This window comes from Acomys minous, assembly GCF_964271855.1.
Source record: "Acomys minous genome assembly, chromosome: 4".
In the NCBI taxonomy this organism is placed as follows: Eukaryota; Metazoa; Chordata; class Mammalia; order Rodentia; family Muridae; genus Acomys; species Acomys minous.
The window spans coordinates 37058082-37083041 of NC_140486.1; the positions used below are offsets into that span (position 1 = coordinate 37058082).

General features: G+C 40.0%; 1 protein-coding gene across 2 annotated transcripts in view; it reads left to right on the plus strand.

The window, feature by feature from the left end:
- The window catches only part of DTWD2 (DTW domain containing 2), a 43847-nt gene that overhangs the window by 2928 nt on the left and 15959 nt on the right, over positions 1-24960 (plus strand). Inside the window, exons 1-5 of one of the 2 annotated variants that reach the window (XM_084779744.1) lie at positions 4510-4863; positions 7626-7758; positions 18819-18909; positions 21905-21999; positions 22301-22493. In XM_084779744.1, coding sequence (XP_084635870.1) covers positions 7742-7758; positions 18819-18909; positions 21905-21999; positions 22301-22493 — 396 coding nt within the window. In that variant the 5' untranslated portion in view covers positions 4510-4863; positions 7626-7741. Of the gene's footprint in view, positions 1-4509; positions 4864-7625; positions 7759-18818; positions 18910-21904; positions 22000-22300; positions 22494-24960 lie in introns of those variants that run through there. The other variant, XM_084779743.1, reaches the window with a different exon arrangement.

Consider the following 24960-nt stretch of genomic DNA (forward strand, 5'->3'; position numbering starts at 1 on the left):
TCTTTCAAACCCTACACACCTCCCACTGGTGATTTTACCCAGTTTCTTTACCCTGGGCCTTTGTCCTGAGCACCAGCCCCCATCGGCTTATTACTTATTGACTGCTCTGGTAATCATTGACAATACCGTGATGTAAGCTCATCTTCTTGTAGATACAGATAATAAACCAGCAAGCAAGTGAACTACAAACTTGGTGGGGGGATGATGGGAAGGACTTGGGATGTTGGGCTAAAAGCTAGTTGAAATGGTGTCAGGAAAGCCCTTTTGGGTAATGAGTTGAAGTAGCGTGCTTTACTACTTGAGCATGTAGGATCCTTTATCTTGCGTGATTTGGCCTTCTGCCAGAGGCTGGATTGTCGGAAGTCAGAGACTGGATCTCAGTTGTAGGACACCTTATTTTCTAGATGTGCTTACCGTTGTGTGGCGTACAATCTTTATAGTAACAGACAATACACATTTGGTAGGGACTGGCCTTCAGATTTTGAGTTGACTGGGCAGCAATGCTGAGCTGCAGTTCTGTAAATCCTGCTGTTACCACGGGTACTCTTTATTGGCTTTGCTAAGTTACATGTATCAAATGCGTTTCAACGTAATAATCTTTTCAATTCCTTCCTTCCTTCCTTCCCCTCCCCTTCTTCTTTTCAATGCTAGTTTCCGGCATCCTACGTAGCCTAGAATGTCCTTGAATTTCTGATCCTCTTGTTCACTTCCTGGTTGCTAGAACTATAACATGCACTACCACACCCCACTTAATGGGATGCCAGGGACTTTACTAAGGGCTTTAGGAATGTACCATCTGAGATATGTTTCCAGCCCCTTTTGTAAGTATAAATTTAAATAGATTAGTGATGGCAATGTTTAAGGTACAAGTTTAGGTATTCTTCAATTTTAATTTTTTGTACATATAAAAAAATCATATTTCCAAAGAAAAATCATTAATTTGTTTTTTCTTGCTTGCATAGGAAATGTGTTTACTTTTGAAAGTGGTTTGTTCATAATATATGCACAAAACTGACTTATAAATTGTTATATAATTATGCTTTCTTGTGCATTGGGGATTATATTGCACCAGGAAACTTTCCCCCAAATTGTATTGTGTTTAAATTTGTTGCTGCATATGCTGGGCTAGGGGGTCCTAAGCTGCCTTTATCAAGGCTCAGGGGATTTGAACTAAGGTCTTTCTTGTGTGGCAAGCGCTTTACAAGGAATGGGGAAGACACGGGGAGTTCTTTTCTTTTACAAAATAATTTTCGTGGACTCTTACAAGGGAAGGAGTTATTTCACTAACCCGAAATGACCCAGGATAGTACTTAAGACCACAGACAGATGTAACTAAACTATATCTAGATGCTTCCAGCATTTATGGTAGATATTTATTTTCTTTAAAATTACTTTCAACCTATTGGCTGCTTTTAGCAAATTATTGCCACCTCTTTCTTTTTGTCTGTCCTCTTCTCTGTCTGTCTGTCTGTCTCCTTTTCGCCTCTCCCCTCACACATACACACACATGCACACACACATACTACTTTGGGTCATTAGATTTGTAGTGCTATGTAATTATCAGAAGTTTGTAAACCCAGGGCCTGTTGACATCTTTATAAACTCCACGGCTTAGCTAGGCTTCTATTGCTGTGATAAATTGCCATGAGCAAAAGCAATTTGGGGAGGAAAGGACTTATTTCCAAGGTAATATCTATCACTATGGCAAGTTAGGGCAGGACCTCAAACAGGGCAGGAACCTGGAGGCAGGAGCTGTTGCCGAGGCCATGGAGGAGAGCTGCTTCCTGGCTTGTTCCTCACAGCTCGCTCAGCCTGCCTTCTTACAGAACCCGAGACCACCTTCCCAGTTGTAGAACCAGTCATAGTAGGCTGGCTCCTTCCACATCAACCTTCAGTCAAGAAAAAGCCACATAGACTTGCCTGCGGGGCAAGCTAATGCAGACGTTTTCTAACTGGAGGCATTTTTCCAATTGAAATTCCTTTTCCCAGATGACCTTGGCTTGTGTCAAGTAAAAAAAAAAAAAAAAACTAACTGGAGTATTTTGTCTCTAATAATTTTCCACTACCCCTTTCTAGGACTCTAGTAACTTTACTTTTTTCCGTTTTGATTGTGACAAAGAAGTAAAAGTTTGACATATGGGATTTCATACAATGCTTTAATGCATGTAAGCATCCTAAATGTTTTAATCAGCATAAAATATTTCCTCAAACACTTTTAAGGACACTTAAAATCCGTTCTAGTGTTTTGAATGCACCAAACACTATTATGATCTATGGTCTCTAGGTTGTGATGGTTCTTCCGGCCCTCTTTGTTGTCCATGATTTTGGTGCTTTGAAGGATACTGGTCAGTTACTGGGTACAACGTTGTTTAGTTAGTGTTTGACTCCTGCTTTCTTATGATTAGTATAAGGTTCACATTTTTTTTGAAAGGATAACAACTGCAGAGTAGTGTGTCCTTAGCACCTCACCTAAGACTTTAATAATAGGAAGCTTATTTTTAAAAGAAAAAAGAAATGTGTGTGTGCGTACGAGTGTATATGCTGAATGCTCCTTGAGGTCAGAGGACAGCTGTTCCCTCTGCCAGTCCCTCGCCAGCCTCCTTCCTCCGGCTGTCCTCCATGCCAGTAGTCCATTCAGCTGAGAGCGATGAGTTAGTCCATGGCTGAAGTTGGGGCACCGAGTATGCACTGCCAGCCAGCAGCTAAACCTTCAAACCGCAGCACACTTCTCTCTGGTCATTAGTATGTGGGATGTAGGTGACACTGGTCAGACATGATCATAATGGGCCTATCTTCTAGTGCCTTCTATAGACTTTGACAGACATGATCGGGGCAAAACCAGAGACAGCCGGAATTTCTATAAGGACGGTGGTATAGTTATGAATTCTTCAAGATTCTCTTGATTTTCATATTTGGTCTTTCTTAATTGTGCCCGTCCCCATGAATACAAAGGAGGCATATGCTTAATGGAAACAGCTGCACATATCTGGATCTTACAGTGGAACATATGAAACACCTCATACCTATGATTGTCACATATGCCAAGTAACTGTCTACTGACTTAAAAAATCTTTTTTTTTTTTAAATGTGTATGGGTGTTTTGCCTGCATGCATGCCTGTATACAATGACTGTGCCTGGTGCCTGTGGAGGCTAAAAGAAGACATCAGGTCTTCTGGAAACTGAGTGACACACATTGTAAGCTACTAGGTGGGTTCTGGGAATTGAACCCAGGTCCTCAGGTCTTAAGTACTGAGCCATCTCTCCAGCCCATCTTCTTGGCTTCCCTGCCAAGTAGCCTTTAGTTCTGAAGATTGAGCCCAGGGCCTGAAGCACGCTTGGCAAGTGCCCTACTACTCACTGTACTACTGCTCTTTTTCCTTAAACTTTTTGTTGCTCTTGTAAATCTGCCGCGTTGTTAGACATGCAGCCAAATCCTGCTGTGTGTCTAGGATTCTGGGTGGCATCATGGAATTTTGATACTGGTAAGGGAGTTTTCGGGGCTGGATTCCCAGTGGTTTCAACATGTGGTTGACACCATCGTGCGTCTCAGCAGAGGAAATGCTGGTGTGTGTGTGAAGCACACTGCTAGTGAGGGCTGAAGCACTTAGCACACGCCTTCCCCAGCAGTCACGGCTCTCCAGGGCTACCATTACAAACCACCACAGCTTGGAAACTGACGACAACAGGAATTCGTCCTCATGCTTCAGGGGTCAAGATTTGGAACTTAAGTTGTCACTGGTGCTGGTTCTGTCTGGGACCTTGGGGTTGAGTTGTTCCTTGTTTCTCTCTTCTGGCTGTTAGCAAGTCTTGATGGTGTTGATTAGTGGCCTGCTTCTCTTTCATCAGAGGCTTCCCTTACGACAGTTGTTCTAAGCCATCCTAGACCGATCTCATTTCTTAATTCCTGATTACATTTGCAAAGGTCTGATATTCAAATAAAGTCACAGTCACCTGTGTTAGAGGTTAAGTGACAGTGTTCAACCCACAGTCTAAAACTTCTTGTATTTTCCTGGATGTCCTGTTAGTAATTTAAGATCACCGACATGGTTGCCTCTTTTTAAGGGTAATATTTATACGATGCGACCTTGAGAGAGGAGATTCTTTGTCCCAGCAAAGGGATATATACCACTTGCAGAATCAGTGGTTTTTCCAAGCTCATTGTGTCTCCTCTGTGACATAACCCACTGATCACTCCCTTTATTCTTGTGAGACTTGGGGAAGAGGGGGACTGCTGTGAACATTTGGGATGCTCATAGCACCACAAATAATACAGTAAGATGCTTTGCCTCTGACTCAGAACCCTCCTCTTCTATTAGACTAACTCACTGGCCTCCAACCAGTGGGATAGAGACTCTCAGAGGTGGCCAGGAAGCTGCTGTGTTGTTAAGATTCTTGGGTGCTGTGATCCCCTGAGCAGAACATTCCAGGAATGTTTGGTCCAGAGCACGTGATGTAGACTCAGAAAGGACTTTTACCCCTCGTCTAGCTCAATTATTGCCATGGTAAGAGCAAAAGGAGAGCGTGAGAATGGCCAAGCTTGTCTCCACAAACAGCTAACCAGCTGGGAAATACACAGGCGATAGAGAAGGCCCCTGTGAGTAGGGGACTCAGTGCCACTTAGCGCCACTGGGGGAAAAATGGAGCTTAGTCCAGTTTTAGAATCCAGATGGATGTGAATCAGTAGTGGTTTTACTTGAGGAAGAAACAGGGGGCATGGCTGAGACTGAATCATACAGTTCATCGCTCTAGCGTTCCGTGAAGTGGGTTGAGACCTCAGCTGGTTCTTCAGTTGCGTCTCTAGGTAACAACCCGGATGCTGTGTTCTGCAAGTGTTTGTCATACGGCCCCTTTCACAGGACCAGGTACTGACAGGGGGACGATGACGATGGGTGGAACTTGGCTGTTACCATCAGGAGCCGTGATTGCGGTGTACCGTGAACGATGAGGCTGAGGGGCACAGAGCAGGGCGGAGGGATTTACTACTCGGAGCTTCACAAGAAACAGCTACTTAAGCCACTCTTGGTTTTTTCTCACTGCTGTTGCTGTCACGAATTTTCATGGTTTTGTACTAATGGTTGTTGTTTCCCAGCTTGCATTTCATCATCAGTCTAATTCTCAGCATCTGGGTCTACTCATTTTATTCTTTCCTGGAGATCTGTGCTTGTAATTTAAGTAAGCGGAGGGCCCCAGACTCCTGAGTAGACTGCCTCCCCAAAGGCCTGCAGCGTAATCCTGAGCCTGCTGATTTGTATTTTTCTCTGCCACTTCATAATATCTCTTCCTTATTATCCAGAACGGTTCCTTTTGAACAGTTGTTGTTGTTGTTATTATTATTATCATTTATGTTTGACTCTTTACCTTTATTCTGTTATTCTTTTTCCCTTTGAGAATCTCTTGCTTCTCTCTGCTGTATGAAATCGGACTCCACCTCAAGGTGTAACTTAATTGCCATAAAGGCAGTTTCTATCCTTTGTTTTTTCCAAATCTGACTCCTCTTTCTCTCTCTTTCTTTCTTTACTCTCTCCCCTTTCTCCCTCTCTCTTCTTTTTTCTTTGCATATATGTGTATAACAGGTATGTATGATATGTGTATGTGTGTGCATGTTTGTGAGTGTGGGTATGCATGTGTTACAGTGCATGTGTCAGAGGTCAGAGGGCAACCTTGGGTGTAGGTCTTCACCGTCCGCTGTGTCGAGACAGGGTCTCTTTGCTGTTGACCTGTAAGCTCTGAAGGATTCTCCTGTCTCTTCCTCCTCTCACTTTAGGAGCGCTGGGATTATAGATGTGGTACTGTGCCTGGCTTTATATGGGTGCTGTGATTCTAAACTCAAGTCCTCATGCTGGCGGAGCGAGTGCTTTTACACACTGAGCCATCTCCTCAGCCCTTGAACTGTTCTTTAAACTCTCGTTCTCTCTACTGTACTGCTTGCTTCCCTGTATCTATTCTGATAGCCAACCTCATAGCCTCAGTTACTTTTAGCCATTTCACACTAGTTGTATGCCTGCTTGGGCACTGGCCTTTTTCTTCTAGCTCTCTTCCAGTGTCTCAGGGTTATCTCCTGCTGTTTTAGTTCTAGTGGTATCCATGTAGGGCCTAAAACAGCTTAGATAAAGCTATATGTTAACACTTTATGAGCATTAGACATACAGACTGAATACAATGTCTTTTTTTTTTAATTATTTTTTTATTTTTATTTTTTTATTTTTTTTAATTAATTTATTCATATTACATCTCAGTTGTTAGCCCATCCCATGTATCTTCCCATTCCTCCCTTCCTCTCACTTCCCCCCTACTCCCTTCCCCTCCCCTAAGTCTTGAATACAATGTCTTAATTAAAGACATCTATCTGTTTGGAGTGAGAGCTGTTGTGGCTCTTGCTGTATTTTCTTTTAAGGAAGTTATTAACCTATGTGAGCCTATTCTTACCTAAAGCAGGGTAGTGATACTATCCCCTTAGACAAGTAAAACATTTGCATTGCGTATATACCATAAAAAGTGTGTGACAGATGTTAACATCCTCCCTCTTTACCTCCTCTCCTGCCTCTCTTCCTTTATTCCCCATCTGCCTTCCCTTTCTTCTATGAAATATCACTCTTACTATCATTTATGAATTTTTTACTGGCACCCAGTTTCTTTATTGCTAGGATATTTTCCCCAAATCCAGAGGCTAAGGAACATTATGAATTTGTGTTACCCTATAGACTCCTTAAGTCAGTTACCCTTCCCTGGAGGTGTTGCCCTGGGGCTTTCAGTACGTCTTCACTTGAAGCAAATGCTGAGTTGGGAGAACCACTTAAATCAAACAAACAGAAACACTTTCTAGGTGAGAGGGTTAGCCATAGGATTGGGTTCTCATGCAGTAAACTAGCACTAAACTAAACCTTGTATGATCTCTTTATTTCAAGAAAAAGTCTCAAATCCCTTTATGTTTTATGAGGAAATAGACATTTATTTCCTAAAGAAAATTAGGGAAATATAAAAACCCTTATTTCATAATATAGGCAGTTTTTAGATAAGAGACAATGAAAGATTGAAGAAATGAAGGGTTTTTTGTTGTTGTTGTTGTTGTTATTCTTTGGGAAATAGCTTTGCTTTTGACCTTTGACTCCTTGTTAGGAAGGATGTTTCTTCTTAATTAGCCTGTGGGAGGGAGCATGGGCTTCTGTGACTGCACACAGAGGGAGGCTTGCTTCATGTCAAGTAGGGGCTGGAGATGTGACCCGGCTGCACTTCTTTAGCATGCACTGGGCCCGGGTTTGATCCTCAGTATTAGAAGAAAATAATCAACAGGGCTCTTGGGGTGGCGGGGCATGTGTGTTTGTTTTTATTTATTCAGTCATTATTTACCCAATAGCCTCTGATAAATAGTAAACACTTAATGTCATATAAAATGATTAAAAATTATTTCCTTTAGAACACTATGGAAGAAAACATGTATGAATAATATTTAAAGCAAGTTATGGAAGTACAGAAGAAGCATTTGCAGAGGAGACACTGATTAATTTGCTACTAAGACAGCTGCTTGTCATCTTTTTTGTTTTGGCCTGCGTTAGGCATCAAAACCAGGGTATCGTGGATGCATGCGATGTGAGAGCGCTCTCTCTTACCCATGCACATCCTCCAGATTGTTCCTTCCATTCATCAACCCATCTACCCATCTTCATCATCATCTACTATCTGTATATCATCCATCCATCTGTTTTTCTTAAAAGAACAGGAAGCAAATCGTTGTTAACCTGAATGTGGATGATAACAAGGTCCTCGGTCCTTTGTTGGTTTCTCTTTTTCTCATTTCAATGTGGTGCAGGGGCTCTGTATAGTTGCTGTGATAGTTTGCATGAAAATGGCCCCATAGGTTCATATGTTTGAAGAGTTGGTTCCCTATGGATAGAACAGTTTGGAAGCATTAGGAAGTGTGGCCTTGTTAGAGGAAGTATATCACTGAGGGCGGACTTTACCATTCCCATTGTCTCTCTGTCTTGTGGTTTTGTTTCAGTGTGAGCTCTCAGCTACTGTTCAGAGCCCCGCCTGCCTGTTCAGAGCCCCACCTGCCGCCAGCTCCCCAAGATGATGGCCGTGGACCCTAAGCCCCTGAAACCACAAGCCCCAAATTAGACGCCTTCTTTTATAAACTGCCCTGCTCTCTTCACAGCAGTAGAAATGTAAATGAGACAGGCTTTATGTGTACCATCCCTGGGTGCAGGGCCTTTGCCGTACAGGGCACCTGTCCCACACAAAGTTTCTTTATCAGAACGCCACTCATTATGACTTAAAAGTTAAGGATCTCATAGTGAGAGCAAATCTACCTCCATGGCTGTCCTGGAAGGTTTTGGATAACATTCTATAGAGGATTAAAAAGCTAGTATGTGTTTCTAATAAATACATTTATTTATTTATAGTTATATACATTTTATTTAATAATACTATACATTCTCATAGGCATACATAACATTTATTCAAAGGAAGAGATAATGAGTTAATCTGTTGAAAATGTCTTTCTCAATAATGATAGTAAAATGTGTTATTTATTATTTTATAATTAGATAAAGCCTACCATAAACAAGAAAAAGATTGAGTTCATAGTACATACACTCTTGCTTAATTTTCTCTGGTTTTAATTGCTACATATGTATGTATGTGTATGTACAAATATTTAAATACAACTTGCTCAGTCCATTTTTGTTGTTGTTGTTTGTGTGTATATAGTTTCAGAGCTGAACACTGCATTGGACAGCCAGGAAGGGGGCTCTTTCCTGGGAAAGGTTAATTCTTCTCCTAGCAGTCACTAACGGCTTGTGGTTCTGTCTATGGGTGGGACTTTGTGAACAATTTCCCCATTCCACATTAACACGTCCATTGATGCTGCCGTTGTCACTGTCTTGTCTATGCAGCCATTTCTCCTGGAGACTGCTTCACAGCAGATTTCCTGGTATTTCAGGCTCTTAAATTCGTTTTGCACATTCTTTCTCAGTGTTCTCTGAGCCATGATGTTAGGAGCTATGATAGAGCTGTATCTGCTGGGGCTGGGCTCCCCACGATCTGTCATGATCTCCGTTTGCTGTAAAAAGCGGCATCTGTGATGAGGAGTCTGCACTTATCTGTGGGTAGAAGGACAAGATTTGGAACGTAGTAGGGATTACACTGGTCTAGCCAGTGGCCGTGGTAGAATCTTTCTAATGACTGTGACCTCACTAGCCCCAGGAAACTGGCTAAGTTTCTACCTCTTGGCTTGATTTCTTCCCTGTGCATCCAATTAGACAGCTTACAATAGTAATTTTTCTTTACGTTTTCCCTCAACTCCTATAGTCAGTTATATAAGAAAAACAGCTGAGGCAGGTCATATAAGAGAATATTTTAATTACTTAAATATAAAATAGTCATGCATGGAAGAGGTTACCTATGTATGGGATGAAAATTTATATTACATTATTACATTATATGTTTGTACAGGTGTTTGTCTTTTTTTTTTTTTTGAGATACACCTTCTCTGTGTACCCTTGGCTGCCCTGGACTCTCTTTGTAGGCTAGGCTGGCTTCAAACTCACAGAGACCCTACCTCCCTGAGTGTTAGGATCATAGGTATGTGCCTTGTGCCTAGCTAGGTGTTTGTCTTTCTATTGGTCAAGCTGACTATATAGTTAAAAAAAATCGAATAACTAGCATTCATCTTCTAGGTTATTTTAGTTCTTTTAAAGACAGTAAGAATAGTGTGGAGCTGGTGAGATGGCTCAGGAGTTAAGCGTGCATGCAGCTCTTTCAGGGGAGCTGGATTTGGTTCCAGGACCCACAGTACCCGGCACAGTGCCCACAGCTGCCTGTCACTCTAATTGGAGGAGATCCGACACCCCCGTCTGGCCTCTTTGGCACCTGCACGCAGATCACACACAGACATGAAAGCGTGTGTGATAAATAAAAGTGAATAAATCTTAAAAAACAAAAGAAAAGAAAAAAAAAAACACCCCCAAACCCAACCAACCAAAACAAAACAAAACAAACACCAAAACAGCAGAGGGCACTGTGGGATTTAGTTTTCCAAAGCATGTTTTAAATGAGAAAGCTGTTGCCATTTTTGTGTGTGCTGTGTTGTAGACTTCGGTTAGAGATGTAAAGAGCTGTGGAGTTCTTAGCGTAATCCTTCTTTTGAGAATATTTAAAAAAGTTGTTGCGCTTTGGAAAATTTGAGTGAAACTGTTTTTGGGGGTGGGTTTACATTTGGGTTTCTTTAGTGAGTAAAAATCCTTTAAAGTAGTAACTGTTCATAAATCTATTCATAAATCTTTAAAGTTTACTTTTACTTATATGAGCTTCCCTTGATTAAAATCAGTCCTGTAATAGGAAAAAGCTTTCAGGGAATGTTATGTAAGGGACTTAGTCAGGTTTTTGTAGGTCCTAGCATCTCAGATCCATGTCAGGTGTCTGTCAGAGGGAGTGCTCAGAGTGACGGATTTCCTGGTACTACTGCACTCACAGGAGGCATACCAGTTCGTGTCTGACAGGTAGCCTACAATCCTGCATCTCTACTGGGAAACGAAGACAAAGCTTATTTCATTCAGATCCCTTAAGGAAATTCCTTGTAGGTTCCATTCATATTATAAGAATACAATTAAAATTTATTGAGTTATATGGATTTTTAAAGAAAATAGACCCTAATGAATGGAAAACCAATAATGTATTTACAATGTGTTATAAATGTAGTGAATGGAAAAACTCAGCTTTTTGGTTATTCCATTATAATTAGATGTGTAGCATACATTAAAATAGGAATTGCTTGAGTTAATTATTTAATATACAGGTATGAATTTTTGTTTAGTGTATTATCTATTCAAAATATAATATAAAATAACCTTAAGGTTTAAGTTTAGAGATATAGAGATTTATTTTTAAAGAGTTTAGAAATAAAGATGGCAATTACTCTGCACTTCTATTAAGAGATAATTTAACAGCTGAACTGTTAGTCATCAATACAGCATATGTGCTGTAGAGAGGAAAAGTATTTAAGGTAACAGACACAAATTCTCATTATAAAGTAACTCACTAAATATAGAGTTGGTCAGTTGAAATGATAAGATGTTTTAAAGAGCTGTGGTTTTGAAGCTGGAGGGATGGCTCAGTTATTAACAGGAGAACCTGAGTTTGGTTCCTAGAGGCCCTATGAAAAGCTAGCTGTGGCTGGGAGTGGTGGTGCTCAGCTTTAGTTACAGCGCCCCCGAGGCAGAGGCAGGCGGATCTTTGTGAGTCTGAGGCAAGCTTGGTCTACATAGAGAGTTCTGGGATAGCCAGGACTACATAGATCAACCATGTATCAAAACAAATGAGAGAGAAAGCAAGCAAGCAAGCAAGCAAGTAAGCAAGCAAGCAAGCAAGCAAAGCCTAAGTGGCAAGGTCCAAGCCAGTAGAGACCATGTCTCAAAAAACAGTCTGGACAGCTCCTAAGGAATGATGCCTTACGTTGTCAGTTGCCTCCATATGCACATGTCACTTGCATGTGCACTTGCACACATATGTGCTAACATATTCACACCAAAGAACTGTAGTTTTAGGTTAAGTTTAGTAATTGTAATTAGAATTAGGTTACTAGAGACTAAGGGTAAATACGTAGGTAACTCTGTTTTATGAGGTATCAAAGCATGAGACAAAGCAATTAATTTTAGCTTACTTATGGTGTTTACTCAAAGTGCTTAGCTGTTTTCCTTAGTAACAGTTTTGACTCTTATATCCTACTGCTTTTTAAGTTGGTCACAGAATATTCAAATAGAGACCAGAAATACTGGGTTTCACTTACAGTAGAAATGAATTATTTAAGTACTGTAGAGAACATGAAGGAGGTATGAAATGTGATGTATAATTAAGCAAAGGGATGGCATAGGAAAATGGTGTAGAAAGAGAAAAGCATCCCTTTGTGGAGATCAGAGGGAACGCAGAGCTATTTCATACACTGAGCAGTGTTTGAGGTCCTGCTTTGCCAGGGTTAGAAACATAGCAACAAAGAGACGGAGGCCAGACCTTGTCCTGTAGCTGCCACTATAGCAAAAAAAAAAGCCTCCTGCATTCTGTTAATATGATATCCAGCAGTGATCAAATATGTGGATGGAAATGAGGATAAGATGGTGGAAAGTGACAGTAGGAGAATAGGTGGATTATTTTAGAAAGGTATGTTGGAAAGGTTAGACAAAGAACCCTGCAGAGGGGTGGGGTTACCGAGACCTTGTGGAAAACAGACAACCACAGGCCACTCTTCCCCGCCTTCCTTTTGCTTTCTGAGATTCCTCTGTAGCCCTGGCTGTCTGAAACTCACTCCATAAACCAGGCTTGCCTTGAACTCTGAGATCCACCTGCCTCTGCCTCCAAAGTGCTGCATTAAAGACCTGCTGTACCACTGCCTGGCTATGGGCCACTCTTGATACCAGAAACATACAGGCTAAGAGCGACAGCTTGCATCAGGGCAAGCCTAGATGCTGCTTTTCTACCATGTCTTTGTGGCAGCCTAGCATAGCAGCCTGGCTCAGCTGCAAGGTGATGTACTCCACACAGTGCAGCTGTAGACGATAGTTTCATGCCCACAGGGGCTAACGTCTCCTAATTCTAGCAAGTTATAGGGCTCCATTTTAGGGAAGCCCAAAGTATAGGGTCCCGATCAGGTCTTTATAGCTTCCCAGGCAATATGCACACTGTCAGTTGTGGTTTGTTTTAATCATATGCGGGGTTGCCTAGTGATAGAGTTGTCAGGGCAACTGAATTGGTTGGCTAGGAAAGGTCATATTTTCATGAAGAGAAAAGGGTTTCACTGGCTTGTTCGTTTTCTGTTCTGTTGTTTGTTCTTTGGTAACTACTTTAAAAATTCAGAAGACTTTGGCAGTCTTTAGGTGCAGGAATGGATAAGTAGGCAGCATTAGAAAGGAGTGAATTTAAGTCATTCTTTGGGAAAGAAAATTCTGTAGGGTGCATGCTTATAGAGAACTGCTTATCTGAGACTGTCCTCCGTTACCCATCCCACCTGCAGCATCAGTATCACCCACCAACTTGTCAGAAGCACTAACTCCCAGTAACTGTCAGATAACACCAGTCGTTGTCAGAAGCTTGGTGAGGTAATGGTTAGGCCCAGCAGTTTAGCTTAATGAGCCTGTTAGGTGACAGTGATGCAAGCTAATATTTGTAAGCGTACATCACAAATACCAAGCAGGAAACAGAGCATACTCAAAGCCCACCCTCAACAAGACACTATCTCCAACAAAACATGCCTCCTAATCTCTCAGACAGCCATCAGCTAGGGACCAAATTTTCAAATGTCTAAGACTTATGGGAGGGGACATCTCATTTCAAACCACCACATTCCACTTCCTGGCCCCCATAGTTTTTTTGTTTGTTTGTTTTTGTTTTTTCGAGACAGGGTTTCTTTGTGTCGCCTTGGCTGTCCTAGACTCGCTTTGTAGACCAGGCTGGCCTCCAACTCACAGCGATCCGCCTGCCTCTGCCTCCTGAGTGCTGGGATTAAAGGCGTGCACCACCATGCCTGGCACACCCCCATAGTCTTGTAGCCACATCACAGTCTCAATCATTATAGAAGTATAAAAATGTAAGGAAGTATACATTTATATATAATTCATGACACGAATTCAGCCTATGAAGAAGAAGTAGTTGCAAACAGGAAAAAAAGTGTTCTAGAGCATAAACAACGTGGTTCTGGCTAGGCACCATCCTTGAAATAATATATTAAGTATGTACAGATTGATGAGTTAAACTGGTCAGAATCTCACTGCTTTTTTGTGTGTGTGTGTGTGGGGGGGGGCGGGGTGTGAGGGCGGGGAGTGGCAGGGAAACTTTTTTTTTTTTTTAATTTGGAAAGGCAGGTTCCGTGTTAACTGCCTCATATTGTGAAGTTAGTCTGACAGAGTAGAGGGAGTTGCCTGGACTCCCCACCTCATACCCACCCAGTGAAAGTCATAGCTGAGCACAATCTGAAGAGCCAGTGTTCAACAAGTTGTTTACCCAGGGCATGGCAAAGAGTGAACGACTCCTACCCCACAACTAAGGAAATGGGAGCAGGTCGACCGACAGAGTTCCTGACGACAAGGTGCAGGATGGTGCTGGCAAAGAGAGAGTCAGCGAAGGCTCACGCTGGAGAGATGCCTTGGAAATCCGCCTTGTTCTGGGGGGGTTAATCTGTGTTCTCAAGCAAATTGCTAGGATGAAGCTGTCCACACAAGAGAGGAAGCCAGAGAGGAAAGATTGAAGGGGAAAGTTGCCCACTAGGAGACAAGAGCTGAGCTGCAGCACCTGTGTATAAAGGAGATAGGCTTTCAGCAACGTAAGCCTCTGCAGAGTGGGGCTCAAGTGCTCCTCCAGGGGCCACCACAAACACCGACACGACGCAAGTACTTTGGATACCCACCGGACCAGAACCAATCCTATTAATGGACTTCTAGCCTGGCCTGGTGGACACACATGCCTGTAATCCCAGCACTTTGGGAGGCAGAGGCAGGTGGATCTCTCTGAGTTCAAGGTCAGCCTGATCTACAAAGTGAGTACAGGACAGCCAAGGCTACACAGAGAAACCCTGTCTTGAAAAAAACATAAATAAATAAATAAATAAATAGACTTCTAAGTGTACTTGGTAAATGTTCTTAATGGTTCCTAGATAGGAAGATAACTTGATTTTTGTACTTAGTTGTATTTCATATTCAGTTTTTCAAAGCTGAGTTTTAAAAACACTACAATATTTTGGTTCAATTTACTTTTTATAAAATTAGTCTCATGAAACATTTTCATTGAGTCTACTGAGGGGGTATTTAAAAGGGCAGTTTGTGAAAATTGATTTTGAAATGCCACTAGGGAGTTTTAGTCATACCAAGGTTTTTAAAGTTCTAAAAATACCCATAAGAATTGAAATGAAACCTAATAACATATGCTGCAAAACACAGCTGGTGAATGATAATTATGAAACTGTAGTGTAATTGGTGGTTCATCTACTAAAGGTTTGAAATAAAATTCACTACTGTGCTAGCACAGGGTACTATAATATTAGGACTTTGATCTATAAAACATTAAAGTTATATTTATAGAGCCATAGCTGTTCTTTGGCCAAAATTTGCATATGTTTATTTAAAATTTTCAAATTGATTTCTACCTATTGGAGTATGGTTAGAGTCTAACTTTAAATTGCCGGGTGTTATGCTAGAGAAAAAAATTGTATTTGATTTTTTTTCTGTGATTATCTTAGTTTATGCTTTTGATAAATTTCATTATAATCTTAAGCTTTTTAGAATGTTTAGAATGTTTTTAAAGATTTATTTATTTATTAAGTATACAGTGTTTTGCTTGCAAGTTGGTGTGCCTGGCAGAAGACAGCACTAGATCTCATTATAGATGGTTGTGAGCCACCGTGTGGTTCCTGGGAATTGAACTCAGGACCTTTGGAAGAGCAGGCAGTGCTCTTAACCTCTGAGCCATCTCTTCAGTCCAGCATTTTAGAATTTTAATGTTACCCTATGTTTCCTTTATAGAAAGTTCTTTCTTATAGCAGACCTTGTAGGTACTAATTTTAAACTCTATTTTACTTGGGGTTCCTTAATACCTCTACCCCCTTCCAGCCCCCTTAGGTAGGAGAGAAAGAAAGTTGGAAGGGACAAGGCATGTAGACCTCTTTAGACTTAGCTCTTGCTGGCTAGGGTCATAGGGTCCCTTGGGACAACATCAATCTCAGTCGTTAGGATATCCAGCAAGCCAGCAAATGGAGCAGCCGCCTTCTTTCTCTATCCTTCTCCAAGAGTCCTCCAAGGGTCCGCTTCTCTCCCTTTGTGCTCTGGTATTTATGCCCTCTCAGAGTCCTCAGAATAAACTAATTGCAGCTAGCAAAGATCACACCCCTCTTCAAGCCTCAAGAGGGTGTTAGCAGCTGGCAAAGACCACGCCCCTCTCCGAGCTGCATAAGGCAGCTATCAGCTCTGGACAAACTAAAAGCAGCTCCATATCCCACATTTGGGATTAAAGTCAAAACCTGTTTACATAACATAACTGAGTTTTTAAAGAAACCAAAACTTCCACTACAAGACCTTGATCTACATTTCTTCGTATACTCAGATTCATTAATGTCTGTCCACCACTCTTCTGTGCTTTACTCTACTGAGCACAAAAAAAAAATCTTGTCACCCCACAAATCTGTTGTTAGTCATGGGACATTCAGTGTGTGGCAGGACAGTCATACTAGATCTAAAAAGGAGCCAGAGAATATATTGGATTATTAGTCTACTTAAGGTTCATTGAGGGAAAAGGCTAGCATCATCTTTTTTTTTTTTTTAAGATTTATGTTTCTTACTATTTTATGTGGGTGACTGTTTTGCCTGAATGTATGTCTGTGAGCCCCTTATATGCCTGGAAGAGGGTATCCAAGCTCCTGGTACTATAGTTATGGATGATTGTGAGCTACCATATGGGTAGTGGGGATTGAATTTGGGTTTTCTTCAAGAGTAACAAGTGCTCTTAACCACTGAGCCAGTTCTCCAGCCCAGGATCATGTATTTTTGTCTCTGTTTGAGTTCCTGTCCTGACTTTCTTTGGTGATGAATAGCAATGTGGAAATTTGCCTTTTGATCATGATGTTTCGTCGCAGCAATAGAAACCCTAACTAACACCTAACTAAGCAGAAGGACTTGGCTGCTGTAATAGCTATTTCAGCCAGTTACTCACACTCTAGTTTATATAAGCATTTTTTAGCTTGGGCTACATTACACCTAAGTAGAGTAAGATTTGACAGTGGTCAGCCCTGTAGTGGTAAGAATACTGATGTAAATTCGCTTGTATATTGCTATAACTCAGCAGATGTCACCTGCCACTATGGCTGTAAACACTCTTCAAGTATTTGTTGGTCTTTTGTATTTCTTCTTTGAAAATTGTTTATTCACCTCATTCTGTCCTTTTGCTTATTGGATGGTTTGGTTTTGTTTATTATTTTTCGTGTTTGTTTGTTTGTTTGTTTTCGAGACAGGGTCTCTCTGTGTAGCCTTGGCTGTCCTGGTCTCACTTTGTAGACCAGGCTGGCCTCGAACTCACAACGATCTGCCTGCCTCTGCCTCCCAAGTGCTGGGATTAAAGGCGTGCGCCACCACTGTGCAGCCTGAATGATTTGGTTTTTTTAAACTTGGAGTTCTTTATAGCTTGTAGATATTAATTCCCTGTCACGTGTTTAGTTGTTAGGGATTTGCTCTGTAGTCTCACTCTTCATTCCGCTCACCATTTCCTTTGCTGCTGTAGAGAAGCTTTTTGCTTTTATGTAATCCCAGTTGTCAGTTCTTGGGTCGTGCCTGGTGCTAGCTGAGTCTATTTCAGAGGGCCCTAGTAAGGTTTAATGAGGGGCTTGGGTGTATGGGGTTTGTCTGTGAGTTCTCTGTTCTGTTGGTCCCTGTCTGTTTTTGTGCCATTACAATCTGATTCTACTACTGTGGCTTTGTAATATAGTTTGAGACCTAGGGTTTTGATACCTTTGATGTTATCTTTTCTGTTCAAGACTTCTGTGGTTGGGACTGAAGAGATGGCTCAGCAGTTAAGAGTTCTTATTCTTGTGGAGGACCCAGGTTCGATTCCCAGAACCTACATGGGGACTGAAAACTGTAACTCCAGTGCCAGAGGATCCAACACTCTGTTCTGGCCTCGTCAGGCACCATGTGGGTCACATACATGCAAGCAGGCAAAAAACCTCATACACATATAATACATAAACCCAAAAGACTGCTGTGGTTATTTGAGTTGTTTTATGAATATTAGGATTTTTTTTGTTCTAGTTCTGTGAAGAGTGAAATTGGGACTCTCAATGTTTAGTGTATATATGTTTACAATTGCTCTATCTACTTAATTAATTGCTTTCTTTATTAATATGTGGTGGCTTTAAACTCTTCTGGCTAATTTTGGTTTGGGCCTTCTTTTACCAGATATCAGCCATGTTTTTGGCTTCTGTTCTCTTGATAGTGTTTTTAATCCCTTGCTACTCAGTCTCTGGGTGTCTTTCCAGTGGGATATGTGTCTTGGAGACTACAGATGGTTACCTGTAGTCTTTTGATACAGCCTCCTGGCTGTGTCTCTTCTTTGGTGGGTTGAATGCATTTACATGGCAGTTCTTACTGAGAGATGTCCACTGAGTGCTGTAACTTGCTGGTTGTTTCTTTTCTTCCTTTGCTTGGCCAGATTATGGTTTTTTATTTTCTCACCTGCTAAGCTTAGAGGCTTCCTTGTTTATTGTTATAGACAAGTGGCCTTCCTAGCTTTTCTTTGTTTATCTTTCCTCTCATGAGATTTATTTCCTGTGCTCTTAGGATCTGAGATGATATTTCTTTCTGCCTCTGGGCCTAAGCTTTTCTTTTCTTTTTTTCTTTTTGTCATGAGTTCTGTCATGTTAAATGAAAGAAATATTGCTCCATGAATGAAAAGGCCCTGCAGGGTGACCTAGTGACTTTTTTCACTAAAGACAACTAAGATTTGTTGAAGTTCTATAATGTTAAAAACTAAATTTGTCTTGTGGTGGATCACATCTATGGGCTTGTAAGTGCTAAACAAACGTTGTATCACTGAATTGTAGTTACTGCTAAGCCCAGAATCTCCATGGGTGGGGAAGAATTTGCTTAAATCTCTTTAATAATTCTCATGTCTAATGTGTCTTATTAAATTCATTAATACATACTTTCAGTTTGAAAGTATGTAACTTCAGCAAACCTCTTTAGTTGTAAAAAATGGCACGATGTTGGCGTATTACGATGATGTTCTAGCATGTTCTATCACATTTTAAAACGCCACTGGTTTTCTTTGTTTTGCTTTTGTTTTTAATCTTTAGCCGGCCCCAGAAAGTGTGCTTGTGTCCTTATCTACCAGGGCGTCCACTCAAGATCTCCACCCATTTGTACATAATTCAGCATCCGGCAGAGGTGAGTTCAAGTTTGTAAATGATGTTTCCAGGTGAAGTCTGAGTTCTGCAGAGGAAACACACATGTATCCAGGCTTACTCCTCACAGCTCTGTGGTGTTTCAGAATAACCGTTATTGATGCTAAATGTTTACTCTTTAGGGAAGAACGTTTTTATCTGATAGTAGAGAGTCACATGCTTGAGATAATGTTTCATGTAATTCTGCTGTTACGGGGTAGAAATGTACAACTCCAGCAGGTTTGTGTGGTATAAAGATGTAATTTTGTGAGTGAAGAACTCAGAGAAATTACTGATTTTAAAGCTTTGATCGTAGCCTTTGCTCTCCGATAACTTTTTTTTTGCTAGAGTAGATGCTGACTTTGGCATTTTACTCTTACAAGATGGATTTGTAAGTAAAATTTTCTGTCTTTTAGATGCTAGAACAAATACATTTACTTTGTACGGTGCCATCTTTTAGTTAACACTCTTCTGCTCTGTTTAGAATTAGACATGTGCCAGTATGTGTGTATGTTTGTGAGTTTTGATTTGTGATGAAGGGACATAAGGAAATCATAGAAAATTATAAATTAGCCAATACCAAACTAGTCAGTGAATGATGCAAATGGATTTAGTGTTAACTCCTTTAGTATTTAGAACGCAGGACTGCTTGCGTCCAAGCAGTCTTTAACAAAGAAATGATTATTATTTTTTAAAATTCACAGCCTATTCAAAGATATAACAAAGATGTAAATTAAATTAGCCTTTTCTGTTTTCTGAATGAGGAATACTGTTTCTTTATTGCAAGTTGTTTGTTTTCCTGAGGTGGCTGCAGGCCATTGTAGCCCTGGCTGCTTTGCCACTGGACTCTCTTACTGCAGTTAACATTGTAACATTGTATAACTTATATTTACAGAAAACAATAGCTCTCTGGTCAGAGAAAGTTAAGACCAGAATTTTGGTACAAATGTGGTACTTTTCCATTGTTGTCCTAAGGCATTAGATAGCCTTCAAAGTGTAGTTTTATAAAAGTTAGTTTGTGGTGATTTTTATATTTTTAAATATTTTACAGCTTTAAAAAACCCAAAATTAATCCTTAGTTTAGATGACTTAACTGTGTCCACTATGGGTGTATTTTTTTTTTTTTTTGATAGACAAGTACATCCCAATTGAATTTCCCTTTCAGCAGAGAAACCTCTGGTCTTCAAATAGTTCACTAACACTACACTGCTTGTTTGTAGCTTTAGCACACAACTTTGCTTAAGCGCATTTGTCAGTTTCATGAGTCTCCCATAGACATAAGATTGAAACCATGGGTGGGTTCCAGGAGGAGGATTTGGGGAAAGATATGGTAGAGAGGATTGTATGAAAGTGATGTGATGGGCATTTCAAGACTAGGCACATGAATATAAACAGTGCTTAAAAACAAGGAGTTATCATAAAAATAAGAAACAAATATGTAGAAGGAAGAAGTGTTACGCTAAATTGCATGGCCTTGTGAACTCTGTACATTTAGCCATAATGGTATAAATACTGTTTATTGATTTAGCTAAAACCATTATCGGATATGAGAGTTAGCTACAAGGTGAGAGTTCAGAATGCTGACTTGTTATGAGAGGCTGTCCTTGGCAAAATTTAAGAGTTGGGGGTTTTAGAGCAAGATTGCCTAAGTTTTGGGTGCTAAATCCATAACCTTGTACAAGTTAATACATCTGTCTGTGCTTCAGTCTCCTCATTGGTAAGATAGATGTAATAAAAATTTCATTTCTTCACTGGTTTGTTGTGAAAAGTAAATTGGAATTATATCAATATATCACACCTGGATTGTATATGTTGATGTTAGCTATGATAATGATCATATGTAGTTTATAAGTAATATATAAAATTGAAAAATCAAAATTGCCACAGACACTATAGAAAATATGAAAATAATTCTCAGAAGAAGAAGCTAAGAATTAAAGTGATTGCTTCTTAGAAGTGGTACTGGTACTGTGGAGTACATCTGGGAAAGTTACAGCACTTTAAATCTTTAGCACTAATTAATTCATAAATGTATTATTTTGAGAAAAGCTTGGAAATCAAAGTTCTCCATAGTGATAAGGAGGGAGGAACATTCTATAAACACTGGAAAATTTTCTAGCCTCACCTAGGGCACAGTGGCTGACTTCCTGCCTCCATAGGGCAGAATGTTTGTTCTTAGCAGTGGAAGCTAGGATGCCAAAGAAATCTACTGAGGGTGGTAAGCATTTTATTGTGTCTTTTGGATCCTAGAAGTGCAGCCCACTTCCATGGGAGTAGAGGGTAGGCTTTCTGGAGTGGTCTGTGTTTTCACCAGCAACTGAGAATTGTGTAAGAAAGCTACTTCCCTTTTTTGGTTTAGAGTCTCGTATTTGTTTTGTTGCTTAAATTGTTCTACTTGGCCATTAACAAGTCCCTAAATTTGTGGCTCTGTCATTTGACATGTCCTTTGCTTTATCTTTGACCATTTTGCTGCTCTAATGGTATACAGATACAGGCTCTCATCTGCAAGCTGACGTGTTCAAAATGTAATTACTGTTGAAATAAAAAGCTTATCAGAATAAACTGTTCAGTTTAACACAAATTATGTGCATTTATAATTTATTTAGCTTATTATTAAGATTTATTATACATAATATTGGGTTTCCTTATGGCATTTGAATACATATTTATAAAGTATTTTCCCCTATAATTTATAATTCTAACTGTTAGCCTGTAAATATATCTAAATAGGTTTAAAAATGTGCTGGTGTTATACTCAATACTGATAAATTAGAGAACTGTTATTGCTTCTTCAACTCTGATCTTGAGTAAAAAACTTGTAAAAATATATTAAGCTAGAAACCAAATGTTTCTCAGGAAAGCTTTTCTTTCTGCCCTTGCTGAGGTTGGCACTCAGGTCCTTGTACCTCCTGCCGAGCAGGCACTTTATCACTGAGTTCCATCATAAGTTTTGAAAGTGTTTATAGATAATAACTTAATGCTTTACTTTTTCGTTAAAGGAAAGCAAAGTGTTGCGCACAGTCCCTCTGCTAGCAGCATGCCTTCCCCCGGACAAATGCACAGTAACAATTGGCCGCCGCTTCAACGAGGAGCGGTAAGCGGGCTGACTGGCTGGGCGGTTGGGAGTAGTTCTTGTCTACAAAGATGCTTCGATGGGAGGGTTGAAAATTATGTCACTGGCCCTTGGCTAGACAAGTCTAGCCTTGGTAGTGGAAGAACTGTGGCTGGAGGGGACAGTATGTCAGACACCAGAATCTGAGGCTTCTGATTGACCCTTGAACGAGTGTCTCCATTCAGCTGGACGGTGAGAGGGGAGCTTTGCATAGGCATTCACTGCTACAGTAAAATTTGTTTTCCCCCACCTAATAAAGATATCTTAAAAATTATTGTTGTAGAGATGTTGAACTTGCAACTGTTTGCCGGGACTCTGGAACATTAATTTTATATCCAGGCGCTGAAGCTACTAATTTGGAAGAATTTCTATTAGATTCTCCTGTTTATCCTTCTACAATCATCCTCATTGATGGTACATGGAGCCAAGCTAAGGACATTTTCTATAAGAACCCCTTGTTCCGACTTCCCAAACAGGTAAACTAACTACCTTAACAAAAAGTAAGTACAATTGTATAATTACATACTATATAGGTTTTTGCTGAAAAATATATACTTTAATATATGAATTAGGTGGTATTGATATATATGAATATACATTGAATATATCTGTTTATATAGAGAGAAATTTCAAATGTATCATGATATATATATATAAATAATTTTGTTAGGAAATACTATATTTAGCTAGCCAGTGGTAGAGCATGCCTTTAATCCCAATACTTAGGAGTCGGAGGCAGGTGATCTCTGAGTTCATGTCCTGGTCTGTAGAGTGAGTTTCAGGAAATCCTGTCTTGCGGGGGCTGGTTTTGGGGGGGGGGAAGAAATATTACATTTAAATACATAGTTACTTAGTTCTTATTAGTAATGATTAATCTTTTTGCAAAGTATTTTTGGGGTAGTCATTATCATATGTTTCATCCTTCATTTTTCAGTTTTTTAAAACATTTATAGTGTGTGTGTGTGTGTGTGTGTGTGTGTGTGTGTGTGTGTGTGTGTACGTACATACGTGCCTACAGCTTGTGGGTCCTGGAATCGAATTCAGGATGCCAGGCTTGGTGGCAAGTGCCCTTACCTTCTGAGCCATTTCTGCTCTTTAAATTTAGTCGGATTCGTTGTGATCATGGGATTTGAAGCGTTGGGCCATGCTTGTGTTCCTGGGGTGAACTCTCCTGATTGATGACATTCTCTGTGCAGCTGCAGCTCGTGTTTTGTGTGATGAACTGTGACACACAGGTCTCCATGCTTCTACCTGGCGAGTTTGGGGACTAAGAGTATTCCAACTTCCTAGGGTGTTGAAGAAATATTTTTTTTATGGCCTAGAATTAGGTCCTCTATAAAATTGAGATGGAATGCATTGGTAAAGCCATCTGCTCTGATCACTTAAAAAAGTTCGATTTTAAATCCCTCCTAACTTTTCTTTGGTCACTTCAAGCTTTCTAGTTACATTTGGCCTTTCTTTCCGTATTTCTCTAGGGATTCCCTCCTCCAAGTGAGCAGTAATATAAGTTGTTAAACTTGTTCCCAGTGTGTTCTTTCTTGTTTAGAATAATACATACTCAGATCCACACCAGACAGACAGACAGAGATATACCCATATACACACACAGACACACAGACACACACACAGACACACAGACACACACAGACACACACACACACACACACACACACACACACACACACACACACCTGTTTCTCTTTACACCTCACAGGTTTCTCTACTTTATGAGCTTTTTTTATGAGCTTTTATATTGTTTATAATTGCTTTTATATTTTGTTTTCACTTCACTAATTTTTATCTTGATCAATTCTTCAGTTGTATTTTTAATTGACATAATATTTGGATATGTTTATGGAGTACCTATGGTTCTCTGGGACATGTATATATTGCTTAATGATCAATTTAGTGTGTTGGGTGGCATTACCTCAAGTATTCATTGTTTCTTTGTATTGAGAACATTTCCTCAAACAGTGATTGTTTTTGTTTTTGTTTTTGCTTTTTGGTGAGAACACACACACAAACTGTGCTGTAGGTAGTTAGGGATTGCACTGCCTTAGTAAGGTGATGGTTATAGGTTCTCTTCCAAGACCCATGGCTTTCCTACAGTGCTAATGAAAGTTTACATATGTCCCTTTCTGTCCCCAAGCTATTCATCTCAGAAGCCTAACACATACCCATTCTTGGCCATTTATAATTTCTGAAATACATTTGGATCTGAATTTGAATTTAAGAATAAACATCCCTTCACTGCCTTCAATCTAGGCTAGAAATACTGATGACTTTAAAGCAGATGCTACCACACTGATGAGACACAAAATGGTCTAATTATATTTCACGAATTCAGACTAAACCTTTAGAAAATGGAAATGGTAAATTTTTAATTTTTTCCATAGATTATAACCTATTTGCTTTTGCGCCAATAAAAGTAAGAGTCACCTCGAGTTGATTTGGTCCATCATACTTAGTGAGAACCGTTAGTAGCCTCATAACATACTAAGAAGTAGCTACAAACCAGGAAAAAGTACATGAAATGTCATAGCTTAAATGGGCTGCATTTGCACATGTAATACTTGAAGATGTGTGTACAAGTGCATGGATGTTCTGAAAAAGCAATTTACTTAAAATGCTGTATTTTATAGTAAACAGCATTAAAGTTACGAAATGCAAATGCTGCTTACATGTTTATATAACAATTACAACCAACAATGAAATTCATTAGTAACTTCTAAAAACAATGAAATACATTTTAGTGTCGTCTTACTTCCAATTCATCTTAATTGTATGCAGGGTTTTTCTCAAATTATATAAAAGAATCTTTTAAAAATTACTAGTAATGTGGCAAGGTATTAGAAAATCAAGTATTCTTAGCCATCTGCTCATACCGTGCACTCCTCATCTTTTCATAAGCAGAGACAGTTTTTATCCACCATGCCCCATAAT